Consider the following 27,589-nt stretch of genomic DNA (forward strand, 5'->3'; position numbering starts at 1 on the left):
CAGGTTAATATGTTATCTCCTTACTGAATTGTTGGAAAATGAATTTATAAAGTGGGAAATTATTATTTTTTTATTTCTCAGGAGGAAATCATTACTATAAGCTTACTGGAAACTTAGAGACTTGTGGTTTCAAAATTTCTCTTCAGTTTTATATAGGTATTCTCATGTATTTAACCCCTGCTTTTGATTGCTTTCTGCTTTTGTTTCCAATTTACCCAAAGTAGTCCTGCCTTTCCTCTGGTGTTTGGTCATTTGGGCCCACCTGCTCACACGAGGTCAGTGGCTCAGTGCCCTGGATGTAGGCAGCCAGAAAATGAAATATTACAATGAGAAATTAAAACCTTTGTAATTAAGGCACTGAATAACATGAGGCGGTAAAGAAGAGGGAATACGTGTTCCACTTTTAATATTTTCAGTAATCTCTTCTACGAATACAGAAAAACCTGAAATACAATTGTGAAATTCAGAGAAAACGTTTTATGAAGTCAGCCTTAGTTACCTTATCCTGAAGTAGCAAATATTCACACTGAATAAGGAAGGAAATTTTAAATATCTTTGACTAAGGTTATATTTTCAATAATTGATGGGCAATTTACTTATAAGATAAGTATCTATGCTTTGCCAGTTGGTCTTTGGTTTAAATGATTTATAGCACTGTGTATTTATTGGCTATGTAAACAAATTTAACAGAAATTTAAGAGGAAATGCCAGATGTTACATGAACTGCTTTTTAAACATAAGCTTTTAAATTATTGATAACCTTTGGAGGGTGCTCTAAGAAAGCATTTTGACACTCATTGCTTTTTGATAGTGGCCATAACACCTATGATGGGCAAACCTTTCCAGTCTCTACTTATATTAAAAGTGTGAACATTAATCTATAGTGTGTATCTTTAAAAATGTGCTCTGTGGTAGTAAATTTAAATCGCTACCTATTATCTTTTCTTATGGGCATGTCCATTATGATGGGACAGCCATAAAGAGTGTAATCGTGTTATAAAACGATGAACTTGTCGCAATTTGCTCTTCTAGTTGCCTCAGTTTTGGGGTAAGAAATGGTACCATAAGGAAATTTAGGTAACTTGTTTAAGGTCATGTCTCTAATGACACAATGGCAAGGAGAAAAAAAAAAAAAAAAAGCGAAGCAAACTAAAACAAATTAAAAAAAAAGCAATAACAGAAATCTAGTACTTAAGACTTTAGTTTATTAAAAAAAATATATGTTTATTTATTTGGCCATGCTGGGTTTTAGTTGTGGCATATGGAATCTTTAGTTGTGGAATGTGGGATCTAGTTCCCTGACCAGGGATGGAACCCAGGCCCCCTGCATTGGGAGCATGGAGTCTTAGCCACTGGACCATCAGGGAAATGCTGAGACTTTTTAGTTTAGACTTTTATATCTTTTTCTCTTTTTTAAAATTTATTTTTAAGTGGAGGATAATTGCTTTACAATGTTGTGTTGGTTCCTGCCATACACCACCATGAATCAGCCTTGAGTATACATATAGCCCCTCCCTCGTGAGCCGCCCTCCCACCCTCCCCCTACCCCACCGCTCTAGGTTGTCCCCCAGCACTGGATTGAGCTCCCTGTGTGCTACAGCAACGTCCGCTAGCTCTTTGTTTTACATATGGTAATGTATGTTTCCAGCGCTACTCTCTCCATCCGTCCCATCCTCTCCTTCCTCTGCTGTGCCAAGTCTGTTCTCTTTGTCTATGTCTCTATTCCTGCCCTGCAAATTGGATCACTGGTACCATTTTTCTAGATTCCATATGTATGTGTTAATATGCAGGACTTTTTTTTCTCTTTCTGACTTACTTCACTCTGTGTAACAGGCTCTAGGTTCAACTACCTCAGTTCCACTGACTCAAATTGATTCTTTTTTATAGCCGAGTAATATTCCATTGTTTGTATGGATCATAACTTCTTTATCCATTTATCTGTCTATGGGGATTTAGGTTGCTTCCATGTCCTGGCTGTTGTAAATAGTGCTGCAGTGAACATTGGGGTATGTGTGTCTTTTTGAGTTATGGTTTTCACAGGGTTTACTCCCAGTAGGGGGATTGATGGGTCATATGGTAGTTTTATTTCTAGTTTTTAAGGAATCTCCATACAGTTCGCCATAGTGGCTGTATCAATTTACATCTCCACCAACAGTGCAAGGGGGTTCCCTTTTTTCCACAACCTCTCCAGCATTTCTTGTTTGTAGATTTTTTGATGATAGCCATTCTCACTGGTGTGAGGTGGTGATATTTCATTACAGACTTATCCAAAATATGGGAAGAAGAGGGAGTGATAGAGAAGAAATACAAAGCGTGGACTCACAGCTAAGGCAAAGGATTCTAGTCTCAGGTTTCGGGAAAGAAACTTTGATTATTGTTTCTGTATTTTTTCCCTCCTTGTCAACTATAAAATGGACAAGAGGGTCTCTGGTAGCTCAGTGTTTCACCTAGTTAAACTGGAAGACTGGGTACGTGGGGATGATACTAGATGCCATACTGTACAACTGGAACTTTCAGGGTTAAGGCTGCCAAGTTTGAGATTAAATTATCTTCAGTCTTTGTCAGTTCCCTTTCATACCCTTGGCCCTTTAGTTTTATGACATTGAAAGCCATTTAGAATTTTTGTAATAAGTAGTATGTATTGGTCTCAATTTAATTTTGACATCTTTTCTAGTTTAAACTTTTTTTTTTAAACACTGCTGTGCTTCCAGGAGAAACAAGAATTTTATGTCTTTAGTTCATTGCCAAATTAGATCATCTCCTGAGAGAGTCTTAATGAGGTTCGAATGGATAAAACAGTCTTTATATTTTCCAAACATAAGCTTTCTCACCACATCTTATCACATCATAGGAAAAAGAGTTTTTTTAATATCCCTTTTGTATTTCCCCTCTCTCACAAGGGAAGTACACTGGAACTTTATCATCAAGAAAAATTCAAGGACAGTAAAGTTCTAAGTACAGACTTGATTAGCTCACTGATCAATGTGGATAGCATTAGTAATGGTACTGAGATATGTTTCTTTCTGTGGAGAAAATTTTGAATAGGGTTTATTTTGGTAAAATGGAAACCAGTAACAGCTTTAATCCTTTTGAAATCTAGTGTAAAGTGATCAGCCTGGGCTAGCTAAAAGTTACCATGCAGAAAAAATTACCATAAGCGCGACCTCAGAAAAGAGATACTTGTCAAAGTGATTCATTTTAAGGGTCATGTTTTGGAAAGAACATCTGTGCTAGTTTATAGAAGAGAAATATAAGATATACTGGATGCTCACTACATCTGTACGTGTGATTTCTTTTAATCATCTAAACCAAATCGTGAGACATTGGTCATCTGATTTGTATCTGCTGAAAGTGAGGCATAAATATTTGCCTGTCAATAATCCATTCCTTTAATCGTACCACACCACCTCTTTTTTGTAATGGGTCATCCTAGCTTCACTTTTTCATGTTGTACTATGTGCGTCAAAACTGGTGGGGGGATATCTTCAGAAAGTATCTCTGGTCACATGCAGAACTTAATCATAGAAAAATTTTGTCACCTTATTTTACTATTTTTTAAAAAAAAAATAGTTTGTTAAAACATGCTTTTATGCAAGTAAAAATGTTAGTCAGTCAGTAGTGTCTGACTTTTTGAGACCCCATGGACTCTAGCCCACCAAGCCCTTCTGTCCCTGGGATTCTCCAGGCAAGGATACTGGAGTGGGGTAGCCATTTCCTTCTCCAGGGGATCTTCTTAACCAATGGATCAAACCCGACTCCCCTACATTGCAGGAGAATTCTTTACCATCTGAGGCACGGTTGCCACACATTATATGTTTTTAAGAAAAATAGCCACTGCACAGAAATTTTATTGGAGGGAAAATTCAGAGAAGTTTGAAAAGTGTTGCTTAACTGGATATAGCTATTGAGTATATGAATGAAAACTAAAGCTTAGAGCCAAGAAACAATATATTCCAATTCAATAAGGAGGCAGAAGCAGTTTACTTTTAAATACAAGAAATGGAATCAAAAGTATTCTAAGTGCTTTGTCCTCCTTTGTTTTATTATATAATTGAAATCACTTCTGAAGACATAGTTCTATAGCACTCACTGCAAATGAGTGGTGTTTTACTAAATAAAATTAATTTTAAATATATTCATGAATTAATGATTTTTTACTTCACCTCTAATTCTTCAAAGTTTAAAGTGCTAATATACTATTAAATTTGTTTTTTACTATTTTACTAAAATCATTGCAAAATCATTGTTTGAGAGTCTCTGAGAAGCAGAAATAGTCCATTATGTAAATTTGGGTGCTTAGAAGACTATTCAAAGATGTTTGTCCGTTCAGTTTACTAATTTGATATTTCTGTGGAGTGCTTGCATCTAGCCAGGTCTAAGTGCATGCACGTCTCCTAGTAGGCATGCTATAACTGCAGCTTCTCAGACCCTTCCACTTGTAGCTCCTGGTGCATTCTGCTCGCTGTAGAGACCAAGACTCTCCATTTTAAAGAAATATCCCAGGTGATTTTGATGCAGATAGTCTGAGAATCACGCTTTGAGAAAACAAGATCGTCTCTGGCTGTATGCTCAGTTGTGTTGGACTCTTTGCAACCCCATGGGCTGCAGCCCACCAGGCTCCTCCTTCCGTGGAGTTTCCCAGGCAAGAACACTGGAATGAGTTGCCATTTCCTTCTTCCAGGGGATCTTCCCAACCCAGGAAATGAACCCATATTTTCTGCATTGGTAGGTGGATTTTTTACCACTGCACCACCCGGGAAGTCCTTATATTGCCACTAAAGTTATTTATTTGACTCATTTTATTAAAATGAGTTTTAGAAGGGGTTTCGCAATTAGTCACATTGTCAGGTGCATGCTTCACTTAAACTTCAGCATTTTCAAAAGGCTAATACATTTTAGATGAAAGGCCTGGAGTTCTAATTCTGCCTCTACCAGGTATTCAGTTATGGACAAGTCACTTCACTGTTGTTTAGCTTGCTTGCTTATACAGTAAAAATAAACATTCGAACATTCACCTATAGTGCCCTGTGACTCATTTTCTATGTCTTTATAATAGTTAAGAACTGTTGAATACAAATTAAAACTTGGCTATTTTATTGCACAATTCATAACTGAGATCTAAAATGATGTTCAGACTTGCTGTTAACTGCAAGCAAAGTTAGAATTGCAGATAGTGATTCTGATACAGTGCTAGCTGCCTGACCAAAAGAGATCCTGAATATTTCCCATGATATGAGCAAAGTGTTTTTTTCCTCTGTTGAAGTATATATTTTTTCATGTGAAATCTGGAGAAAAAAGTTCTATGGTCCAGTATAAAAAATAAACTAAAATTATTATTGGAAATTAGTAAACAGGTGCTCTAGAGCAGGATTAGTAAGCTTTTTCTGCAGCAAATCAGATCGCAATATTTCAAGCTTTGTAGACAATACATGGTCTCTTTCTTCCTTCACCTTTTGCTTTTTCCTTTGGTCCTCCTCTACTTTTTTTTTTTTTAAAGCAACAGGTAAAACATGTTAAACGATCCATAGCTGAAGACCATATGAAAACTGTTTAGAGCAGTGCTTCTCAAACTTTACTGCACATATGCATTGCCAGGGAATCTGTAAAATGTAGATTCTGATGCTCTGGGTCTGGGGTAGGCTGGGGATCCTGTTTCTGATGTCCCCTTGGATAGCAAACCTTTAGAGGCTAATAGCATTTCATGTAATGAACAGCCCCCTCTACTGTTCAGTTTTTAATCCCCAGTGACTAGCTGACAACTCAGCTATTTTTGTTTTTGTATTTAAACAAATAATGGGGTTGTTTTGGTCATAGTATTTTAGTGATTCTTCATACTTTTAAAGCCTCAGACCCCTCTGAAAATTTATTGAATGCTGTTGTCCCGCTAGCCACCTCTCCCTCCTGAGCACAAAAAATGCCCATTTTTATGCACAATTTCAAAAGAATTCACAGACCTATCTAAGGCTTATTCATCTTACAGGTGACTTCTATAGTTGTGTAATGTCTGAATTTAAGAGAGTTCAAAATTAATTCCCTCAATTTTAATAACATCTTAAAATTTACATTGAAACTGTGTTTTTGCATGGGCTTCCCCGGTTGCTCAGTGGTAAGAAGTCTGACAATGAAGGAAATGCAGGTTTAGATCTTTGGGTTGGGAAGATATCCTGGAGAAGGAAATGCAATCCACAGTATTCTTGCCTGGGAAATCCCATGGAGAGAGGAGCCTGGTGGGCTACAGGCCATGGGGTCGCAAAAGAATCAGGTCTCAACTGAGTGACTAAACCACAACAATGTGTTTGCATATTTCCAATTCTGTCTACTTATCTGTCTACCTCCTTACAAGTCTATCCATCACCTATCTGACTTGTAAGACCTTTTACTTTTATTTTATGCCCTATTGGTTATTGCTGGCCTGGTGATTACATTTAAAACATAAAACTGTAAATGAGGAAAATAACCCAATTGTTGGCCAGAGTGAACCTGAATTGTTACAATGCCTTGTATTAAATGTTCCCCAGTGCCTTTATATATGACTTTTAAGAACTACTTTATTGAGATACTATCCATACATATTTTACTCATTTAAAGCATATAATAGTTTTTACTATTTTCATGGAGCTTTCCAACCATCACCATTATCAATTTTAGAATATTTTCATCACTCCCCAAAGATTCTCCAGTCCCCCTTCACCTCTTGCCCCTATTTCCTACCCTAGACAACCACAAACCTTTTTGTTTCTACGAATTTAACTATTCTGGGCATTTTTGTAAGTGGAATCATTTTGTGACTAGCTTCCTTCACTTAGCATAATATTTTCAGGGTTCACTTATGTTAAAGTGTTTATCAATGTTTATCAGTTCAATCATTTTTACTGTTGAATAACATTCCATTATGTGGATATGTAACATTTATTTATCCACTCAGCTTTTAAGGGACATTTGGGTTCTTTCCACTAAAAAAAAATATATTATGAATAATGATGCTATGAGTGTTACAGTACATTCATATACAGGTTTTTGTGTGGACATAAGATTTCATTTCTCTTGGGTTATGTGCCAGGCAGTGGCATTGCTGGGTCATATGTTAATTCCAAAACTTTTTGAGGAACTCTGGATAGTTTTTCAAAGTTGCTGAACCATTTTGCATTCCCACCAGCAATATATGAGACACTGAATTTTTCAACATTCCAGACAGTACTTTTCATTTTACATTTTTTGGATTATTGCCATCCTAGTGGATGTGAAGTGTATCTCATGGTTTTGACTTGCATTTGACACATACAATGTTGAGCATCTTTTCATGTGCTTATTGGCCTTTTGTCTATATTTTGGGATGAATGTCTTTTCAAATCCTTTGTCCACTTAAAAATTTGGTTATTTACACTTTTATTGAGTTGTAAGAGCTCTTTATATAGTCTAGATATAAGTCTTCTATCAGATATATGATTTGCAAATTTTTGATTCTGTGGATTGTTTTTCCTTTTTCAAATCATTTTTTCAAGGACAGATATTTTTGTTTCATATGATTTTGGTGTCGTATTCATGAAGGTTTTGACAAACTGAAGTCATAAAAAATTTTCTCCTATAATTTCTTTCCATTGTTTGATAATTTCAACTCTTACATTTAGATTTTGAATTTTTTATAGCAGTAAAGTTACTAGAATAATACCTAAATGTGACAGCCCTAGAATAGTTTACATATGTCTTAGTAATAAGTGAGTAAAATTCTCTGAGAGCTTGCTGGGCATCCTGGATTCTAAATTCTATTGCTAAGTTCCTTAGATGTTTTGCCTCTAGTTCTCTTATTAGTCTATTATCTTGTATTTTATTTAATGTGTTAGTGTATTTCAAGTCCCGTTCAGACCTTATCCATGCCAACTACCTAATAAGGCAGTGAACTATGAGATGTAGTAAATTAGCAGTCTAAAACATGGAGACGCAGGTTCTTTTGCAATTGGCAGGCTGGATCTTTACAACTAGCACCACTTGGAGAGCCGTTAGGGCCTTAATACTTATAGCATATAACCTTCTTTATTATCGTGATTCAGGATGTGATTCCCTGTCCATTTTTAAATACTTTGAGTCTCTGTTGTTCCTTTGTTGTTGTTGGTTTTTTTTTTAAATTTTGTCCTGTGCACTGTAAATTACTCTTGCTTTAAATACCTAGTAGTTGTACCCACTCCAGTGTTCTTGCCTGGAGAATCCCAGGGACAGGGGAGCCTGGTGGGCTGCTGTCTCTGGGGTCACACAGAGTCGGACACGACTGAAGGGACTTAGCAGCAGCAGCAGCAGTTGTACTGTGTAAGTTCCTTCTAGAATCTGATGAGATAACAAATGGTAATCGGCAACCTTTGAAAGTTAATCCTCTTCAGAAAAGGAAAGGTTCATTCACTACCAAATTAAATTCCCTTTATTAAATTAAAATATGAATTTCAAATTAATATTGAGAGTTAATTGGAATAACACTGATGAGTAAATATTACTTTTGTTTCTTGAGAAGAAACATGCTAATATTAGATGAGTGGTTTGGACATTGTAAGAACTAGCTTTTAAAAGCTCACAGCTAGATGATCATTACATCTCCAGACAGATTTGTCTTAGCATTTCCTTTAGAATTATTCGCAGCAGCTGGTGGTGTAGCCGCTGGTAGCAACTTTCCACAAATAATGACTTTTGACACTTTATAAATTAAAATATTCAAAACAATACATTATGCAAAATTTTCATCTTAAAATGCCAAATGGGTCCTTCTCTTTGTATTTCTTCTAACTTTTAATGGCCTTGCTTTCACTGTAGTCAAAGGAAGGATATTGGTTCCTGTCACTTTTTCTTACCATATGGAATACCAAATTCTGTGAAGTGTTTATTTTATGATATACCTTATATTTTCCTCCTTTTTTCTACATTAAGTGTTGTTTCTAAATGGCAGGTTCTTTTCTACTGTTCTCTAGGATATTGAGGTAACTCTCACCTGTCTTTTTGCCTCCGTAATTAAAGAATCTTTCTAATACCCAGTTGGTCATGTCACTGCCTCCTTGAAGTCAGTGAGCCATATAGAATAAAAGTCACATTCCATATCATGTTATTTTAAGCCCTCTTGTCTTTGGCCATGTGACTGCCTTTCACCCTCACCTTCCACGTTAACTTCCTCTCTGATTATGGAATATTTTATGCGTGTACTGTCATTTCTCTGTCCTTTTGCTCATGCTGTTTCTTTGGTGTGAATGTTTCTCTCCTTCTGTTGACATACTATTTTCATTCTTCACCACCCAATTTACTTTTTATTTTTAGTATTTTTATTGGAGTATAGTTGCTTTACACTGGTATGTCAGTTTCTGCTCTACAGCAAAGTGAGTCATATTTGCATATACATATATCCCCTCTTTTTTTGGATTTCCTTTCACAGATTAGAGTTCGCTATGCTATACAGAAGGTTCTTGTTAGTAATCTGTTTTATCCATAGTAGTGTATTTATGTCAGTTCCAAACTCCCAGTTCAGCCCTGCTCTTTCCCTCTTGGTATTCATGTGTTTGTTTTGTACATCTTTGTCTCTCTTTCTGCTTTTTAAATAAGAGCATCTGTACCATTTTTCTAGATTCCACATGTATGTGTTAATATGTGATATTTGTCTTTCTCTTTCTGACTGACTTCACTCTGTATGACAGTCTTTAGGTCCATCCACTTCTCTGCCAGTGACACAGTTCCATTCTTTTTTATGACCGAGTAATATTCCTTTGTCTATGTGTGCCATGTCTTCTTTATCCATTCCTCTGCTGATGGACATTTAGGTTGCTTCCATGTCCTGGCTGTTGTACATAGTGTTGGAATGAACATTGAGGTGCATGTATATTTTTAAATTAATGTTTTCTCTGGGTGTATGTCTAGGCATGGGATTGCTGGGTCATATGGTGGTTCTGCTTTTAGTTTTGGAGGAACTTTTATACTTCTCCATAGTGGCTCTGTCAGTTTACATTCCCACCAGCTGTGTAAGAGGTTTCCCTTTTCTCCACACCCACTTCAGCATTTATCACTTGTAGATATTTTGATGATGGCCATTCTGATTGATGTGAGGTGATATCTCATTGTAATCTTGATTTGCATTTCTCTAATAAATAGTGATATTGAGGAGATTTTCATGTATGTATTTGCCATCTGTATGTCTTCTTTGGAAAAATTGATTGGCTGTATGTATATCTTTGGAAGAATGTCTGTGTAGGGCTTCTGCCCATTTTTCTGGAGAAGGAAATGGCAACCCACTCCAGTGTTCTTGCCTGGAAGATCCCATGGATGGAGCAGCTTGGTGGGCTATAGTCCATAGGGTCACAATTGTTTTTTGATAGTGAGCTATTTGAACTGTTTGTATATTGTGGAGATTAATACCTTGTCAGTTGCTTCATTTGTACATATTTTCTCCCATCTTGTGGGTTGTCTTTACAACCCAATTTAAATGCTGCCTTTTTTGGGGGAAACCTCTTACTATGCTCTAGTTAAAGTTGAGATTACTTTTCCAGATCTTTTCCTATAATGCATTTCTTGGACTGCCATGCAACACTTCTTTCAGCATAGTGATTTAACTTGAGTTCCTCAGTCAGAGATACCTAGGGTCAAATCCTGGCTCTACTGCTTGCTTCTTCTGCAGTTGTGGGCAATTTATGTCATTAAGCTTCTTCCTCATCTCTTGAATGCAGTTAGTTACTGTTTGTATATAACGTTCCAGTCTTTTATTGTGTTAGTTCTGATAGCACAGTGCCAGCGTGATAATGGTTTGTATGTGTCTATTCTAGGTACTTGCCCACTTGACTTTCTCCTTCAGTAAATAGTAAGCCCTTTGAAGACAGGAAATCAACCTGACTCATCTTAGTATCCTTTCCATTTTACTGGTTCCAAAAGAAAATTTCATGCTGTCTTTACTTTTGTTTGAAATGACTCATGGAACATGTTAAACCTAACTCATGAGAATTGAAATATTAATTTATTGCTCTATGGTCTTGTTCCACAAGGACCTTGGGGTGACTTACGAGATGCATAGAGAACAAAAGACTGAAACATAAATAAAATGGTAGTAAGTGCATTTTGAACGATTGAATTGTTTAATTTCATCCATGTGAACCCAAGTGAAGCAAAAGCTATAGATAAGGAAATATTAAAGCTTGTCTTCGTTTTGTCACGTTTTGTAGGATCTCGTCTTCGCCAGGAAGACTTTCCCCCAAGGATCGTGGAGCACCCTTCCGATGTCATTGTCTCCAAGGGAGAGCCCACCACTTTGAACTGTAAGGCCGAGGGCCGGCCAACGCCCACCATTGAGTGGTACAAGGATGGTGAGCGGGTGGAGACTGACAAGGATGATCCCCGGTCGCATAGGATGCTTCTGCCCAGCGGATCCTTATTCTTCTTGCGCATTGTGCATGGGCGCAGAAGTAAACCGGATGAAGGAAGCTATGTGTGTGTTGCAAGGAACTATCTTGGTGAAGCAGTGAGTCGAAATGCATCTCTGGAAGTGGCATGTAAGTAAACTTAATGAATCTCATAAAAGGCATGCACTTTGACTTATTTTTAGTAAGCTTTGATTTATTCCCATGGGTGCTTAATACCTAAAGAATAGAAGTTAACACTTGGACTAATTTTTACTGTACCTTCTCCAGAGAAAGCTCATCAAAATAATGTATAGCCAAGGTGTTGCAATAGAATTATTTATTGAGCTGGCCAAAAAATTTGTTTGGATTTTTCCATTATAGCATACAGAAACCTGAACAAATTTTTGGCCATCCTAATATATTGAAGGAGATCAGCCCTGGGATTTCTTTGGAAGGAATGATACTAAAGCTGAAACTCCAGTACTTTGGCCACCTCATGCGAAGAGTTGACTCATTGGAAAAGACTCTGATGCTGGGAGGAATTGGGGTCAGGAGGAGAAGGAGACGACAGAGGATGAGATGGCTGGGTGGCATCACTGACTCGATGGACGTGAGTCTGAGTGAACTCCGGGAGTTGGTGATGGACAGGGAGGCTTGACATACTGTGATTCATGAGGTCACAAAGAGTCGGACACGACTGAGTGACTGAACTGAATATATTGAAAGAGTGTGGGTATTATATTATTATATTAAAGCAAGGTGGCCATAATGCTGATCATATTTTAAATTTGAATTTTTAATGAGAAATCTAATCAAGTATTATGATTGGCAATGTTAAAATAAAGAGTTTATGTATAACATGGCATCAAATATAAGGCATAAATTCATTATTGTACTATTTCTGTTCTGTTTATATGTACCTATTTAATATATTTATACGTATTATTTTTTATATCTAATTTTTATTGGGCAGCTTTAAAATGAATATACTCTTTAGTTTATATTAACTCTTTTGCTTCCAGGGTAAATTCAGAGATCACTACCCAAGGCACATAGGGGAAAATATACTAACAAAAGCAATTATATATTTTTTTTATAAAAAAATGCACTAGAGAAGAGAAGTGATTTCTGTTTATAGTCAAAATGTTCATATACTGGAAGATCTTGCTCAGATTTTATAATCAGTAATAGCTAATGATTTGTCCTGCCTTTGACACTTAATATTATATTTATGTATTAATCATGTAGCCCAAATAAGCACTAGTAAATCAATATATCAAGACTTTGCATCTATTTGACCATTGACTGCATACCTTTATTTTTTGAATGGTTTTCCAGAACAAATTTCAGAATACATTAGATTTGTTTTCTGGTTTATACATGAGGATTTGGTGTCACAATTTAAACAGCATCATATAATTTTGGTATTCTCTATTTTGAAGAAATATTTTATCAAGAATTATTTGTGAAGAAGATGGCAGTAATTGAGTTTTAAAAAAAGTTGTGCTTTTCAACTTCTTGCATGTACCAGTAGGTGTTCATAGATAAGATAACTGAAATATTTCAGAAGGCATGAGTCTTTTTTTTTTCTTTACATAGCTGAAATGGGAGTCCTGGATATAATATTTCATGGTCCCATATATACAATTAACTGATACTATACTCACAGGCTATATGGTATCACACGATTATAAAACTTGTATATATATGTATTGAAATACTCAACAATATATCATTATGTTTATGTATGAAAGCATCTTTTAGTAAAAAAAAAATCATACAATTTCTTACTTAGCCATCTCAATGAAAGTTTTTGCTCTTAAGCATCCAGTATCTAGATTTATGGTTTGTACTAGGAAATCTGGACCCCGCTCCGTGCTTGAAATGTGTAAGTCCAACAGGAAAACACTACATGAATTCGAAAATCCTAATTTATTCTGTGAAGTACTTTGAGATATAAGCATTAGAACTTTTGCTAGCAGTGCCATTTTGTACCAGATTAGGTTAGATCCCTAGATCGGGGAGATCCCCAGGAGAAGGAAATGGCAACCCACTCCCGTATTCTTACCTGTGAAATCCCCTGGCGGGTTATAGACCACTGCAAAAGAGTCAGACATGACTTAGCTAATAAAACAACAACAACAACAAAAAGCTAAGTAATTTCATTTTTATAACTTTATTTTAAAAGCAGTTAGTTTAAATGCAGTTTAGTGAGATATGTACACCCAAGACCTCAAGAAAGCAAATATTCCAAACTGCCTATTTTTGTTTTGAATTATCTTATTTCTGAAACATTTCAAACATATCAAAATATTTCAATGTCAATTCTATTGACTTTTTCCCCCACAGGATCCCTTTATAGTAAATGTAACAGGCATTATTTTTTTCTTTTTAGAAATAGAATGAAACCCCTGATGGCTGGATGACCAAGACTCAGACCATAACTTAATGGGGAATTCAGGATCAGGGCATGTTTGTTCTAATTTTCAGTTTTAGATAATTATGCCATATTTGGAAAAACAATCAAATGAAATCTGGCTCATTTTATATTAAAAAATAAAGAAGTTTTAATTAAAAGTTTTATTTTGTCTACTCACTAGCAAATAATGCTTTTTACTTTTTAAATTGAAGTATAGTTGATGGGCAATATTATCGCCATTTCAAGTGTACAACATAGTGATTTACAATTTTTAAAGGTTAAATTTCACTTACAGTTGTTATAAATTATGGGCTATAATCCCTATGTTGTAATATATATCCTGTTAACTTATTTATTTTAAGCAAATAACTGTATTTTTAACCCATAACTTTCTTCTTAATATTAAATTTTATATAAATCAACCAGTCACTTTTCTGTTGGACAGCTATAAACTTATTTTATTTTCTGAGCCTTATCTCTCTTAAAATTGCTTCTAACACACATGCACCTTGCACTTTTATTTAACTGAAAGGATTTCTCTCTTTCCTAGTTGTGTCATTAATAATGAATCAAACTGTTTGAGAAGGAAAATTTGAAACCATGATTTTTTTTTCATGTAATGTGGAAGTAGTATTTTTCTTTATTTTTTAAATCAGTGAGCTTTGAGGAATGCTAACAAATGCTTCTGACTTAGAGAGGAGAACAAGACGGGTTCTAAATTGGATTCAGCTAGTGAATAAAATTCTTTCTTCTAATGCCCTGTCAACAGTTCATGCCATTTGAGGCAACACGAGATCAAATAATATCCATTTATATGCTGCTGATCCTTTTCGCATTAGCTCATCAGTATTCTTCCTTTCCTTGTGTGTTTCATAAAATGTGTTAATATGGAAATCTAGGTCAAAGCATTGTGATCTGTCAGTACTATTGATAACCAAGGTATATTTTTATAAAATGATGGGAGCCACCATGGGTCATATAAATGTCTGGCCTTCATATTTTAGGATACAGCATAATTGCTCAATTATGTCACATCTATTCATAAGTCTATTAAAGGAAAGAATGGAAGCCTGAATCCACTATGTATTTGGAGAACTGAAGGTAGCTTGATATGAGGTTGATGGGCAGCATGAGTTAGATAGTCATGTGGTAAATCATAAAATCTAGACTTTTTGCTACGTCAAAGGAGAATGTTAGAAAATTGAAGATTAGGTTAAAGTGATGAAGATTGAAATCAGAGTAGAGTTGGAAGCTATAAAACCATTCAGGGAAAAGTATATGGTAGATTTTAAATTGTACGAAACAGTGAGGATTGTAAGAAGGAAATAGTTTGAATCATACTTACAAACTGTATCAGTTTGTGGTTGGTTTGGTCAGGGCTATGGTTTTTCCTGTGGTCATGTATGGATGTGAGAGTTGGACTGTGAAGAAGGCTGAGCACCGAAGAGTTGATGCTTTTGAACTGTGGTGTTGGAGAAGACTCTTGAGAGTCCCTTGGACTGCAAGGAGATCCAACCAGTCCATTCTGAAGGAGATCAGCCCTGGGATTTCTTTGGAGGGAATGATGCTAAAGCTGAAACTCCAGTACTTTGGCCACCTCATGCGAAGAGTTGACTCATTGGAAAAGACTCTGATGCTGGGAGGGATTGGGGGCAGGAGGAGAAGGGGACGACAGAGGATGAGATGGCTGGATGGCATCACCGACTCGATGGATATGAGTTTGAGTGAACTCTGGGAGTTGGTGATGGACAGGGAGGCCTGGTGTGCTGCGATTCATGGGGTCGCAAAGAGTCGGACACGACTGAGTGACTGAACTGAAGTGAACTGGGAGATAAAGGTAATTCCCAGATGTTTTTGGTGGAGTGACTAGGTGTATTATGATACGTACCATAGAAAGGGATGGCGGATACAGGAGAAATAGAGCTAGTGGGAATAGAAGAGTGCAGTCAGTGTGGTTGCATTGTTTGACATACCAGTGAAATAACAGCAAGGTAAAAATATGCCATGTTCCGTTAAGAAAAGAGCTCCTGGAATTGAGAGGTCTTTCCCAGATGGAAGTTGAAGCCATGGAGGTAGATAGATGTGGATGTGAATACCCAGGCAAGCTGAGATCACTTTCTTTTTTTTTTTTTTTTTTTTCATATTTCTAGAGGTTTTTATTGTGTGCCAGATACAGTTCTCTCTCTACCACCTATGATTGCATTACAGAAGATTATACATATTTCCTGGTTTTCAAGTGGACCATATAGAACCCAAGCTCTCTTTGTAGCTTTCTCCAAACACAATCCGAAGGAATACTTCATTTTCAGGAGGATTAGACTTACTCTCACCTAAATGACGCGTGTGTTCCTGAGATCACTTTCATTGTTTGGAGCCCTAACATTTAATGGCAGGCAAAGGAAAGGATTCTAGTACAGGAGGCTCAGAGAAGGTATTGAGGTGATAGAATATGAGAAATGGAGTGACAAGAAAAATAGGCAGGTGATTTTAAGAAAGAGAAGTATTTAGCAATGCAAATGCCACAAGGTAGTCTAATTAAAAGTACCTGTGGGCTCCAGGGAAGGAAAGAAAGTACAGCAGCTGAAGAATGAGTAGGTGGTGAAGTTGGAGTGGCTCATAACAAGTACCTGTTCTTTCAAGAATTCAGCTCTGAATTGGGTATGAGGAACCGCAGCAGGGTATTCCAGCTTCTGCACTATTACCATTTGTGATGGGGTCATTCCCTGGTGTAGGGGCTCTGCTGTGTATCATAGAATGTGTAGCACATCTCTGGACTTTACTGAAGAGTTGCCAGTAGGACCCCTGCAGTCCAAGTTGTGAGCTTCCCTGGTGCTCAGTAGTAAAGAATCCACCTGTCAATGCAGGAGACATGAATTCAATCCCTGGGAAGTTCCCCTGGAAAAGGAACTGGTGACCTACTCTAGTGTTCTTCCTGGGAAATCCCATGGACAGAGCAGCCTGGCAGGCTACAGTCATTGCAAAAGAGTTAAGACACAACCTAGTGACTAAACAACAGCACCCCAAGTCATGACAACAAAATCTTTCTCCAGGTTCTGTCAAATGTCCTCTTGATGGGGCGGGGGCTGGGGAGAGGGTCAAAATCAGTGGAGAATTGATTTAAGTGTATGCTGCTAAGTTGCTTCAGTCATATCCGACCCTGTGCGACCCCATAGATGGCAGCCCACCAGGCTCCCCCGTCCCTGGGCTTCTCCAGGCAAGAACACTGGAGTGGGTTGCCATTTCCTTCTCCAATGCATGAAAGTGAAAAGGGAAAGTGAAGTCACTCTTTGTGACCCCATGGACTGCAGCCTTCCAGGCTCCTCCACCCATGGGGTTTTCCAGGCAAGAGTACTGGAGTGGGCTGCCATTGCCTTCTCTGGATTTAAGTGTATATAAAGTGCTTAAGAATATATGGATAAGTAGCAAACAAACTTATAAATTTTATCGTGAAATAATTATTGATAAAAAATCTGGAATTTTTGTCTCTGCTTCATCTTGATTTTCATTTCCAATTTCAACAGTCTTGCTTCCTGTTGTCATATGAAGTGTGCAGTTTTATTGATAACTATCCATCTTAACTGATTGTATGGAAGTTAGCCTATTTCTTTTTATCGTACTGTATTTATTCTCTTGTTTTTTTCTTAAATACATAGTTCAGTTTATGAAAGGGAACAATATAATGCAGGAAAAAGCTATTTAGAACTTATCATTGCAGTGGAGATTTGAATCACTTTGCTCATATTTGTTCTTTTATCTTCTTGCTTTGGGGGAAAAAAAAAAAAAAAGCCAGAAAGTACTTTTTAAATCACTTGAACTCAAAGAAGGTTTTTAGCCAAGAAAAAAAAAAAAAAGTGATTTCTACATATTTAGAAAACAGAATTGCAGGATCTACAAGCAAGGCACTGGGCACCGAAGAATTTAATACATAGTTTTCCGATGGGACCACCAAGAGAGCTGAGGCGTAACTGGTTCAGATAGAGTTTCAGTTTGAACTCCGATGCTCCCAGTGTTTGGAGCAGAAGGAGCACGCAGGGTCCTCACACAGATTGAGGCTGACTCTGATGCAGGCTGAGTCAGTAGCAGCCCCTAGAGATGGCAGCTGTAGCCCCAGGTGGTAAATATATGACAGCAGCTTGATCTATCGACCAGGGTAAGACGGGGTTCTGGCCTAAATGAAAATTCATGAAAAATTGATGAAGTCCCCAGATTATTTTTTCCGTTTCCTTTTCTTTGCACTGAGCCAGTGTAGAGAGGGGAGATTAAATGAGGTGCTGAACGCTTTAGTGGCAAGAAGGTTGTGGTTCAAAGGTCAGGGGTCACTTAGAAACTGATCCTTTTTTTTTCCCTTCCCCTTATAAAGCAAAACTATAACACAACAACTTTTCAGATTAGCTACGATTTACCTTTACTTTGATAAAAATTTAAAAAAAAAAGCTAAATATTTGACATTTGGCTTTTGATGCATCTACAAAAGAGAACAGATGTTCTCTCATAATTCAATTGGGGAGCTAGAAATAGATGGAATTCCATGACTGTGGGGTGATTTATTCTCTTCTTTCATTTTTTTTTCTTTTTTTCTTTCCATTTTTTGTTTCCATGTATGAAGACTCATGCCTCAAGAAAGTCATTTAGAGAAGGAAAAGGTCTTGCATTATTTATAAGTCACAGATTGCTAGAAGAGCAGAGCTATGGAACACTCTACAAACATAATGATCCTGTTTGCTTTAAATCCAAACTAAATTGATGTTTTATCTGTACAAGAAAGGTTATAGAAGTAGACTGACTTTAGTAACAGGAGTCACAGGTGGCATTAAAAACGAACACAAGGTGAATCGTTTCATTGATATTTCCTAATAAATATGTAATTTTTGTTTTTCTTTTTCTTTTCTTTACTTTTAGCTATAAATGAATGTTATCCAGCCAAAATACCTCTATGTTCCAAAAACACATGAGATAAATTGAGAAAAGGCTGAGCCATGGAGAACTTTTTAAAAAAATAATACTTTATTGAGATGTGTTGTTGTTCAGTCATTAACTCATTTTGACTCTTTGCGACCCCATGGACTGCAGCATGCTAGGCTTCCTGTCCTTCACTGTCTCCCCCAGTTTGCTCAAATTCATGTCCATTGAGTCAGTGATTCTGTCTAACCATTTCATGCTCTACTGCCAGTTCACATATTATTTGACCATTTAAGATATACAATTTAATGTTTTATTTTAGTGTATTCACTGGGTTGGGCAACCAATACCACAATCTAATTTGAACATTTTTGTCACTTCTAAAGAAAAGTCTATACCCATTAGCAGCCAATTTTCATTCTCCTGGATCCCTTCTGCAGTATTCCTAAGTAAACACTGATCTATTATCTGACTCTATATGTTTGCCTGCTCTGTGCATGTCATATAAATGAAATCACGCAGTATATGGTCTTTTTTGATTAGCTTCTTTTCCTTAGTATAATGTTTTCAATGATCATCTTTGTTGTAGGATATATCAGTACTTTATTTCTTTATATTGTTGAATAATATTCTATTGTGTGAATATACCACATTTTTCCATTCACTCATACATTGATGGGAATTTGGGTTTCCACTTTTTGTCAATTATGAATAATGCTTCTATGAATATTCTTCAAGTTTTTGTGTGACCTGTGGTTTCATTTGGGGATTCTCTTGAGTGTATAGCTAAGAGTGGAATTGGTTAGTCATATGGTAACTTAACTTTTTGAAGACTTATATGTAACTTTTAAGTGTAGGTAAAACAATATTTAGTAGTGTTACTGAATTCAATGTACCTAGCGCCCCTCTTTGTATAAACCATAGCTATAAAACATTGTCAGTATTTGATGAAATATTATTGACTGGCTGGCATGTTATACTTCCTTGTGGTACATGTCCATATTTTAATATATGATTTAATTAATTAAAATATAAACTAATTAATTATGTGAAGTCACTGGGTGGTCATGAACTAGGTCTTTGACCTAGTTATTTAATTCAAGTAGGTATGATTTGATGAAATAAATTCTGAAATTACTTCCCTTTGTGAAACTTCTTACCAGACCATGTTGATCTTGGCTCCAGTTAAGTTGAATAATCTTGCTGTTTGAATCTTACTTCACTTTCTCCCACTTTTTTATTTGTCATGAAAGAGGAGAATATTCTGGCTTCTCAGGAGATGACATTATCTTTCCTAAGAATAACTGACATAACCTTTCCTGTTCCCATGTTACTTTTCCTTCAAAAAATTCATAAAAGTCTATGTTTTTTAATTTGCTAGGAAGGTTTAGAATAAGAAATTAATGGTAATTGCAGTAAAAGTTGATTAATTCCAGGAATAGGAAACCAATGTACTGCTCTCATGACACAACTTTACTAAAACAAGCAAACCTTTCTATTTAAATGTATAGGAAGCAGCTAGTCAAGTGAAACTGATTTTCATAGATCTTGACCAAGAACAATAGAGGAGCCACTGGCTTTTTCATGATCACTTTATTCATATGAGTTCGTTGCTCAGTAGTGTCTGACTCTCTGCAGCCCCATGGACTGTAGCCCATTAGGCTCCTCTGTCCATAAATTCTCCAGGCAAGAATACTGGAGTTGATGGCCATTTCCTCCTCCACGGGAATCTTTCTGACCTAGTGATCTAACCTGGGTCTCCTGCATTGCTGGCAGATTCTTCACAGTCAGAGTCACTAGGGAAGCCCCTATTTCTACAGATTTCAACAGAGAATGAAGAGATTTTGTGGGGAGGGTACACAGACAACCACCAAAAACTACTTATACCTTAACATACTTGGTCCATGTTATGAACTAAATGGTGGCCCCCTAATTCACATACTGAAGCTCTAATTTCCACTTATTTCTAATACTTCAGATTATGACTGTGTTGGGAGATTGGGTCTTTAAAGAGATAAACTAAAATGTAGCAATTAGGGTGGCTCCTAATCTGTTCTAACTGGTGGTCTTATAAGAAGAGGATGTTTGGACACATAGACAGCAAAGATGCGTGTGCACAGAGGGAAGACCATATGAGAACACAATCAGAAGGTGGTCACGGTCTTCAAGGAAGAAGAAGCTCAAACTGCCAACATCTTTATCTTAGGCTTTTAGCTTCCAGAACTCTGAGAAAATAAATTTCTGCTTTTAAGTCGCAGGCACTATGGTATTTTGTGATGGCAACCCTAGCAAATTTATAGAGGCCATTTATCTTATAGCAAGCGTAATCACTAGTAAGAGACCAAAATGAATGATAAAAATAAAAATATTGTTTGTGCTCTACAGATGTCATACTGCCTTGTATCCACAGTGTTGGTCCAAGAGGCTGTTTTAAAAGAAATTTGTAAACTTAGTTGACAGTATTATAAAGCAAGGATGTATAGACATAGAGAAATCAATCTAAAATGTCTTTAACTAGAAACAAAAGACAATAGCAAATGTTATGGCATTTTTTTGGTGTTAGAGAATAATGTTAGAAGATACAGGTGTGTGCCATGCACACATCTATGTTATTTGGGCTGTTTTGTCTTGTGGCTTTTAATTTTGTAATTCTCCATCAAATTATTTGATATAAAGGTCTCTTATTTAATCTTTACAAATGAAGGTGTGAAATTTCTATGCCTGGAGTATATGTTTGAACTTATGAACTACTCAGAGAGTGTAATGCTCTATTTTGATATCAGGTTTCTGTTGATTGAATTAATTGTATTCAACCCTTCTCCCTTTACAAGTCTCAAGTTGCCGTTCACTCAAATTAGCTTAAATTAATTCTGATTCCAAGAAAGTACACAAAGAAAAGAGAAATTTCGATGTCCTCTTCAAAAGATTATTTCCAAAACCAATTTAATCCTGAGCTCTGTAAACATGTTAATCCTATCCATAGAATGACCATCAAAAATGTTTATAGTAATACTAAGGTATATTAAGACAAAGATCTGTTGAATCCAGGTCTTGTTTTCAATCTCATAAAATTTTTTTTTAAGGTAAATGTAAGAAATGTCTAACCTACTCCAGTATTCTTGCCTGGAGAATCCCAAGGACAGAGGAGCCTGGCAGGCTATAGTTCATAGGGTCTCAAGAGTCAGACATGACTGAAATGACTTAGCACGCACACATGCACGAGAGTTGTCTATTTAAGGTTTGGAGGGTTTCCCACCTATAAACCTCCAATTTATTCAATTTCAAGTTGATTCTACTGAAAAGGTATATAGGTTGACATGGTAGTTAGGAAACATAATTATTTTACAGCAATTTGTATGCTTTTCTGCTCAAGATATGTGTTTCATCAGAATGACAGGTTTCCAATTTTTATTCTTTAGATTGAATTTGTTTCTGATAATTACAATACACACATCATTCAATTCTGAAGCAGCTCCCACAAGGTTTCTATAATTACATAAAGAAGGTTGCACTTTTTCCATGCATAACTCAGTATATATGTTAAGCTCTTAAGAGAAGTACAGAAATAAAAGCAGCAGGTGAAATTTTTTTTTTTTTTTTGAGAAGTTGGTCACAGCCTGTGACTTAACTGCTAAAGGATGAGAGGTTCAGCTGTAATATCAACATATTTTTTCCATTCTAAATCATTAGAAATGGTTTCCCTCTTAGGATATTTTAATATAAAAATAATATTTTCAACCACTTCTTTCTTAATTAGGGGGTACTCATACATTTTTGTCATTAGGGTATGTTTTTATAAGAATTAATCTAGGAAAATAATATTGGGCCCCTGTTTAGGATTTCTGTGAACTCTCTGAAGTTCCCTAGCACTAACTTTCTGGGACTGCTTAGACATCAATAGTGTCTTTGACTCTTGCAGAGAAGTCAAGCAAGGATTATAAGAGAGGTGGATGCTTAGATTATATGACAGACAGATGTTGAGAATCTAGACTTGTTTGATGTTTATTTTGCTTTTTTTGCATTTGCAGAAATTCTACCACCCAGAATAACCCATGGTTACTTACTGGATAGACTAAGCCTTTTAAAAAGTTGATCCTCCCAAAGGCTGCAAGCAAGCATGTCATCCCAGGTTATAGGCAGGAAGAAAAGTCTATTTGACTCAAGTCATTGCCCACTGAGTAGCATCTCCAGTAGGGCCTAGAATTCTTGTTGTTGTTGTTCAGTTGCTAAGTCATGTCCAACTCTTTGCAACCCCATGGACTGCAGCACATCAGGCTATTCTGTCCTTCACTGTCTCCCAGTTTGCTCAAATTCACGTCCATTCTGTTATTGATACTATCTGACCATCTCATTCTCTGATGTGCCCTTCTCGTCTTGCATTCAACCTTTCCAAGCATCAGGGTCTTTTGTAATGAGTCAGCTCTTCGCATGATGTGGCCAGAGTATTGGAACTTCAGCTTTAGCATCAGTTCTTCCAATAAATATTCAGGGTTGATTTCCTTTAGGGTTGACTGGTTTGATCTCCTTACTGTCCAGGGGACTGTCAGGAGTCTTTTCCAGCACTGCAATTCAGAAGCATCAATTCTTCAGCTCTCAGCTGTCTTTATAGTCCAACTCTCACATCCATACATGACTACAGTGAAAACCACAGCTTTGACTAGACAGACCTTTGTTGGTAAAGCGATGTCTCTGCTTTTTAATATGTTGTCTAGGTTTGTCATACCTTTCCTTTCAAGGAGCAAGCGTCTTTTAATTTCATGGCTGCAGTTATCATCTGCAGTGGTTTTGGAGCCCAAGAAAGTAAAATCTGTGACTTCTTCCACTTTTTCCCCTTCTATTTGCCATGAAGTAATCGGACTGGCGCTTCCCAGGTGGTGCAGTGGTAAAGAATACACCTGTCAATGCAGGAGACACAAGAGGTGCAAGTTCAGTCCCTGGGTTGAGATGATCTCCTGGAGTATGTCATGGCAACCCACTCTAATATTCTTACCTGGAAAATTCCACAGTAGAGGAACCTGGTAGGCTATAATCCACTGGGCTGCAGAGAGTCAGACAGGAGTGAGCAACTGAGTAAAACCAAGCTAAGTAACTTACATGTCCCTTACTAGAAGACCGGAGAGACTTCAACTTTTTTTTTTTTTTTGATATGGGAATGTTATTTGTAAGATATGCAAGGTATATTAAAGGCAGTAAAGCTGAATTAGAATATGGAAAAGTGTGAAGGTAGGATATCTACTTCAAATTAAGGTATGGAAAGGGAAAGGCTGAATTAATTTGATGAGTTAAGTTGATACCAGAAGTATAGGAAATGGCCTTTCAAAGTAAAATTTGTCAGAAGTTCAAGAAATGAGTTTGTGATCTAGTGATGATGCAAATTTATTTTGCTACATTTTTATGTAGTACTTTTAAGCTTCTACATACTCAACTAGTTGCTGAGGATTCTGATATTTAAAACTAGAGTTGTTTAATAGGTATAGAGTTTCAGGTGTATATGATGAAAAAGTCCTAGAGATCTGTTGCACAACAATGTTAATATACTTAACACTACTGACCAAATGAAGTGAAGTCGCTTGGTCGTGTCCAACTCTTTGCGACCCCATGGACTGTAGCCTACCAGGCTCCTCCATCCATGGGATTTTCCAGGCAAGAGTACTGGAGTGGGTTGTCATTTTCTTCTCCAGAGTATCTTACTGACCCAGGAATCGAACCCGGGTCTCCCGTATTGTAGGCAGACACTTTACCGTGTGAGCCACAAGGGAAGTCCTATACACTTAATGATTGAGGTGGTATATTTTGTGATAGCTGTGGTTTTTATTTTAACCACAAAAACCAGAACAGGGCATGATTCATGCCATCACAGAGTGCTCAACAGTGGTATAAAATGTAAGTCTTAGAGTGAGGAATGCTTAAACATGTGAAAACTGAGAGGAAAGAAAGGTTGATTTGCTGAGAATAATGGACCAGGTGAAATGAATTTTCTAGGCAGGAAGTTAGTGAAAATAATCACTGATGTTTACTAAATGCCAAAAAATTTAAGTATTTTATATTCATGGTTTATTTTTAGTATAATTCTCTAAACAACTTATTATTTTATCTCTATTATATCTGAACCCAACACTTTAACTTAACAATTTTTACATAGTAAGAAGAGCAGGATTTGAACCCAGACAGCCTTTGCCTAGAGTTTGCTTTCTTAACTACCATGCTAAATAGTCTCATTGATTCATTTAAACAAACAAAATCATTTGACACACAGAAGAAATCATTAGCATTCGTTTTAGATATTTTACCCAGAAACTGGGTAGCCAATTGTATATATACAATGAGAATGCTGGATGAAGTCTAAAGCTTCATTTTGGTGCTATAATTCTGTGATTCATGGGATACTAAAGGAAACAAACACCAGAAAGAGTAAAATTTGCTTTCTTTTTTTTTTTTATTTAGTTACGTATTGACATTTGAGAGCTCATTAGTTTATTCAAGTAATTTGATTTTCTCTGTACAGTTCCTAGTTGTCAAATATCAGTATCAGGAAAATCCATCACTTTCAGCTCTTATTGACATGTTTGCAGGCCAAAGCATCTTAGAGCTTAAGAATCCAATTTATAAGAAGAATCATCTGTCATTTGATATCTAAAGATAACTTGACTAAGTTTTATAGAGAAAGGAGTATGATAATAGCAATGACACCCTTATAATACTTTCTGCAGTTCTTTGGAAGTTATTAACATATTAATATGTATTATCTCATGGTGATGTATATTGTAAAATGAAGTTCAGTACATAATGTTAACATTGGTCAATTTGACTTTCAGATAACTATTTATTTATATTTAACTTAAAAATTTACTAAGGGAAGAAGAGGTGTTTTCTCAATAAGTGATAACTTGGAGCAATTTTATATTCAAAGGAAAAAAAAGAAGATCAACTTACAGTTCAAACATGATACGAAAATGAATTTAAAATGAACCAAGTATTTTAATGTAAATCTTAAATTTATAAAACTTTTAGAAAATAGGACAAAAATCTTTGATACCTTGGGTTGGTAGAGATTCCTTAGACATGATACCAAAGCACAAACCAGAAAGATAAATAAATTTGGCACTATTGAAATGAGAAACTTTTATTCTCTGAAAGATCTTGTTAAGAGGATACAAAGACAAGTTAGATACTAGGAGGACCTATTTGCAAAAAACATATGTCTGTCTAAAGACTCACACCTAAAATGTATAAAGATTTCTCAAAGCTCAACATTAAATGAGACAAATAATCCAGTTAGAAAAAGTGATAAGATATAGAGATATTTTATCAAAAAGGATGTATGGCTAGCAAATAAGCACTTGAAGAGATTTAAAAAATCACTTAGCCTTAGAGGAATGCACATTAAAATAGATTATGATGAGCTATCACTACCTATCATGTAAATCATTGTACAGTCACTCTGAAAAATAGTTTGATAATTTCTGGAAACACTTATCATACATTTGCACTCCTGGGTACTTTTCTAAGAGAAAATAATAACTTCCATCTGCTCAAAAACGAGTATATAACTTGAAGAGCAGTTTTATTTGTAAGAGCAATAAACATAAACAACAATTAAAGTGTCCCTCAATAGGTGAATGGTTAAACAAACCACCTTATGTATATACCACGGAATACTACTCAACAATAAAAAAGAATGAATTATTGATATGCACAATGGCTTAGAGAGCTCTCAAGGGCATTATGCTGTGTGAAAAAAGCCATTTCAAAAGGTCACATATTTATGGTTCCATCTATACAACCTCCTCAGAATGACAAATTTATAGTGATGGAAAGAGATTACTGATTGCCCGGGTTTAGAGATGGTGGGGAGAGAGGCTTGGGTGTGTTCATAAAGGGAGAGCAAGAGGGTAATCTTTGTAGGGATGAAATAGTTATGTTTCTTGGCTGTGATGATGGTTACACAAATGTACAGATGTGATAAAATGACACAGAAGCACATTCGTTGCACCAGTGTTAAATTCCTGGTTTTGGTATAGAACTATCATTATGTATAATGTAGCCACTGAGCTGAAACTGGCTCTAGGGTACAGGGGACATCTCTGTACTATCTTTAAAACTTCCTATGAATCTATAATTAGTTCAAAATAAAAGGTTAAAACAAATAAGCTAAATCTTTAAGTAGATATAAGTATATAAAATGTCTTAATAAAAAGCAATAATTTATTTTATGATTTGAAATATGAAGTGTTTTGCTTTAAACATTGATGAATTCATATTTTTTTATTATATGGTAAAATTTCCTTAAAATTCACTTATTCAGATTCATAGATTCACTGTTTAGAATGAATAAATTCAACTTGTGTTATGTTCTGTGTGCAGTCCTGAGAATTTCTTTTTCTATTTTTGATTTTTGCTCCATCATGGATTTTGCATTTAATTATAGGGTTTTTTTAATGAAGGGGAGAGAAGAGGGAAATTACATTAAAGTAAGAGAGAAGTGACTATTCCTAAGAATAAAGAGTCCCTAATACTTGACCTAATGAACAGGGTCTATGATAAAACTGCAAAAAATCTCTTACTCTAAATGTCATTAGTAGTTCAGATTGAGAAATGTGATCTGGTTTGATTTTTTTTTTGCTGTTAAAAATATGGGGGGAATAGCATTAATAGTTTTGAGTACCAGTTTAATTCACTGTTAACTGGAATACTATTAGAAGAGAAAGATTAAGGATTTAATACTGTTGCAGGTAGAAAAAGTGGAAGGAGTTGGGATCATTTTTGGTAGTTCCTGCCAAACACATCAAGAACTGTCATAGTAAAGAGAGAATATATTTGTTCCATGTTACACTGAGTAAAGAAGAGGACCCGGTAAAGAATCTGCCTGTAATGCAAGAGACCTGGGTCAATCCCTGGACTGGGAAGATTCCCTGGA

General features: G+C 36.1%; 1 protein-coding gene across 6 annotated transcripts in view; it reads left to right on the forward strand.

The window, feature by feature from the left end:
- ROBO2 (roundabout guidance receptor 2) overlaps positions 1-27,589 on the forward strand; it is a 660,838-nt gene that overhangs the window by 56,589 nt on the left and 576,660 nt on the right. For all 6 annotated transcript variants that reach the window (XM_018053546.1, XM_005674776.3, XM_018053521.1 and 3 more), the window contains exon 2: positions 11,178-11,504. In XM_018053546.1, the coding sequence (XP_017909035.1) occupies positions 11,178-11,504 (327 nt within the window). The remainder of the gene's footprint in view (positions 1-11,177; positions 11,505-27,589) is intronic.

Source organism: Capra hircus, chromosome 1 (genome assembly GCF_001704415.2).
Source record: "Capra hircus breed San Clemente chromosome 1, ASM170441v1, whole genome shotgun sequence".
NCBI classification, from domain to species: domain Eukaryota; kingdom Metazoa; phylum Chordata; class Mammalia; order Artiodactyla; family Bovidae; genus Capra; species Capra hircus.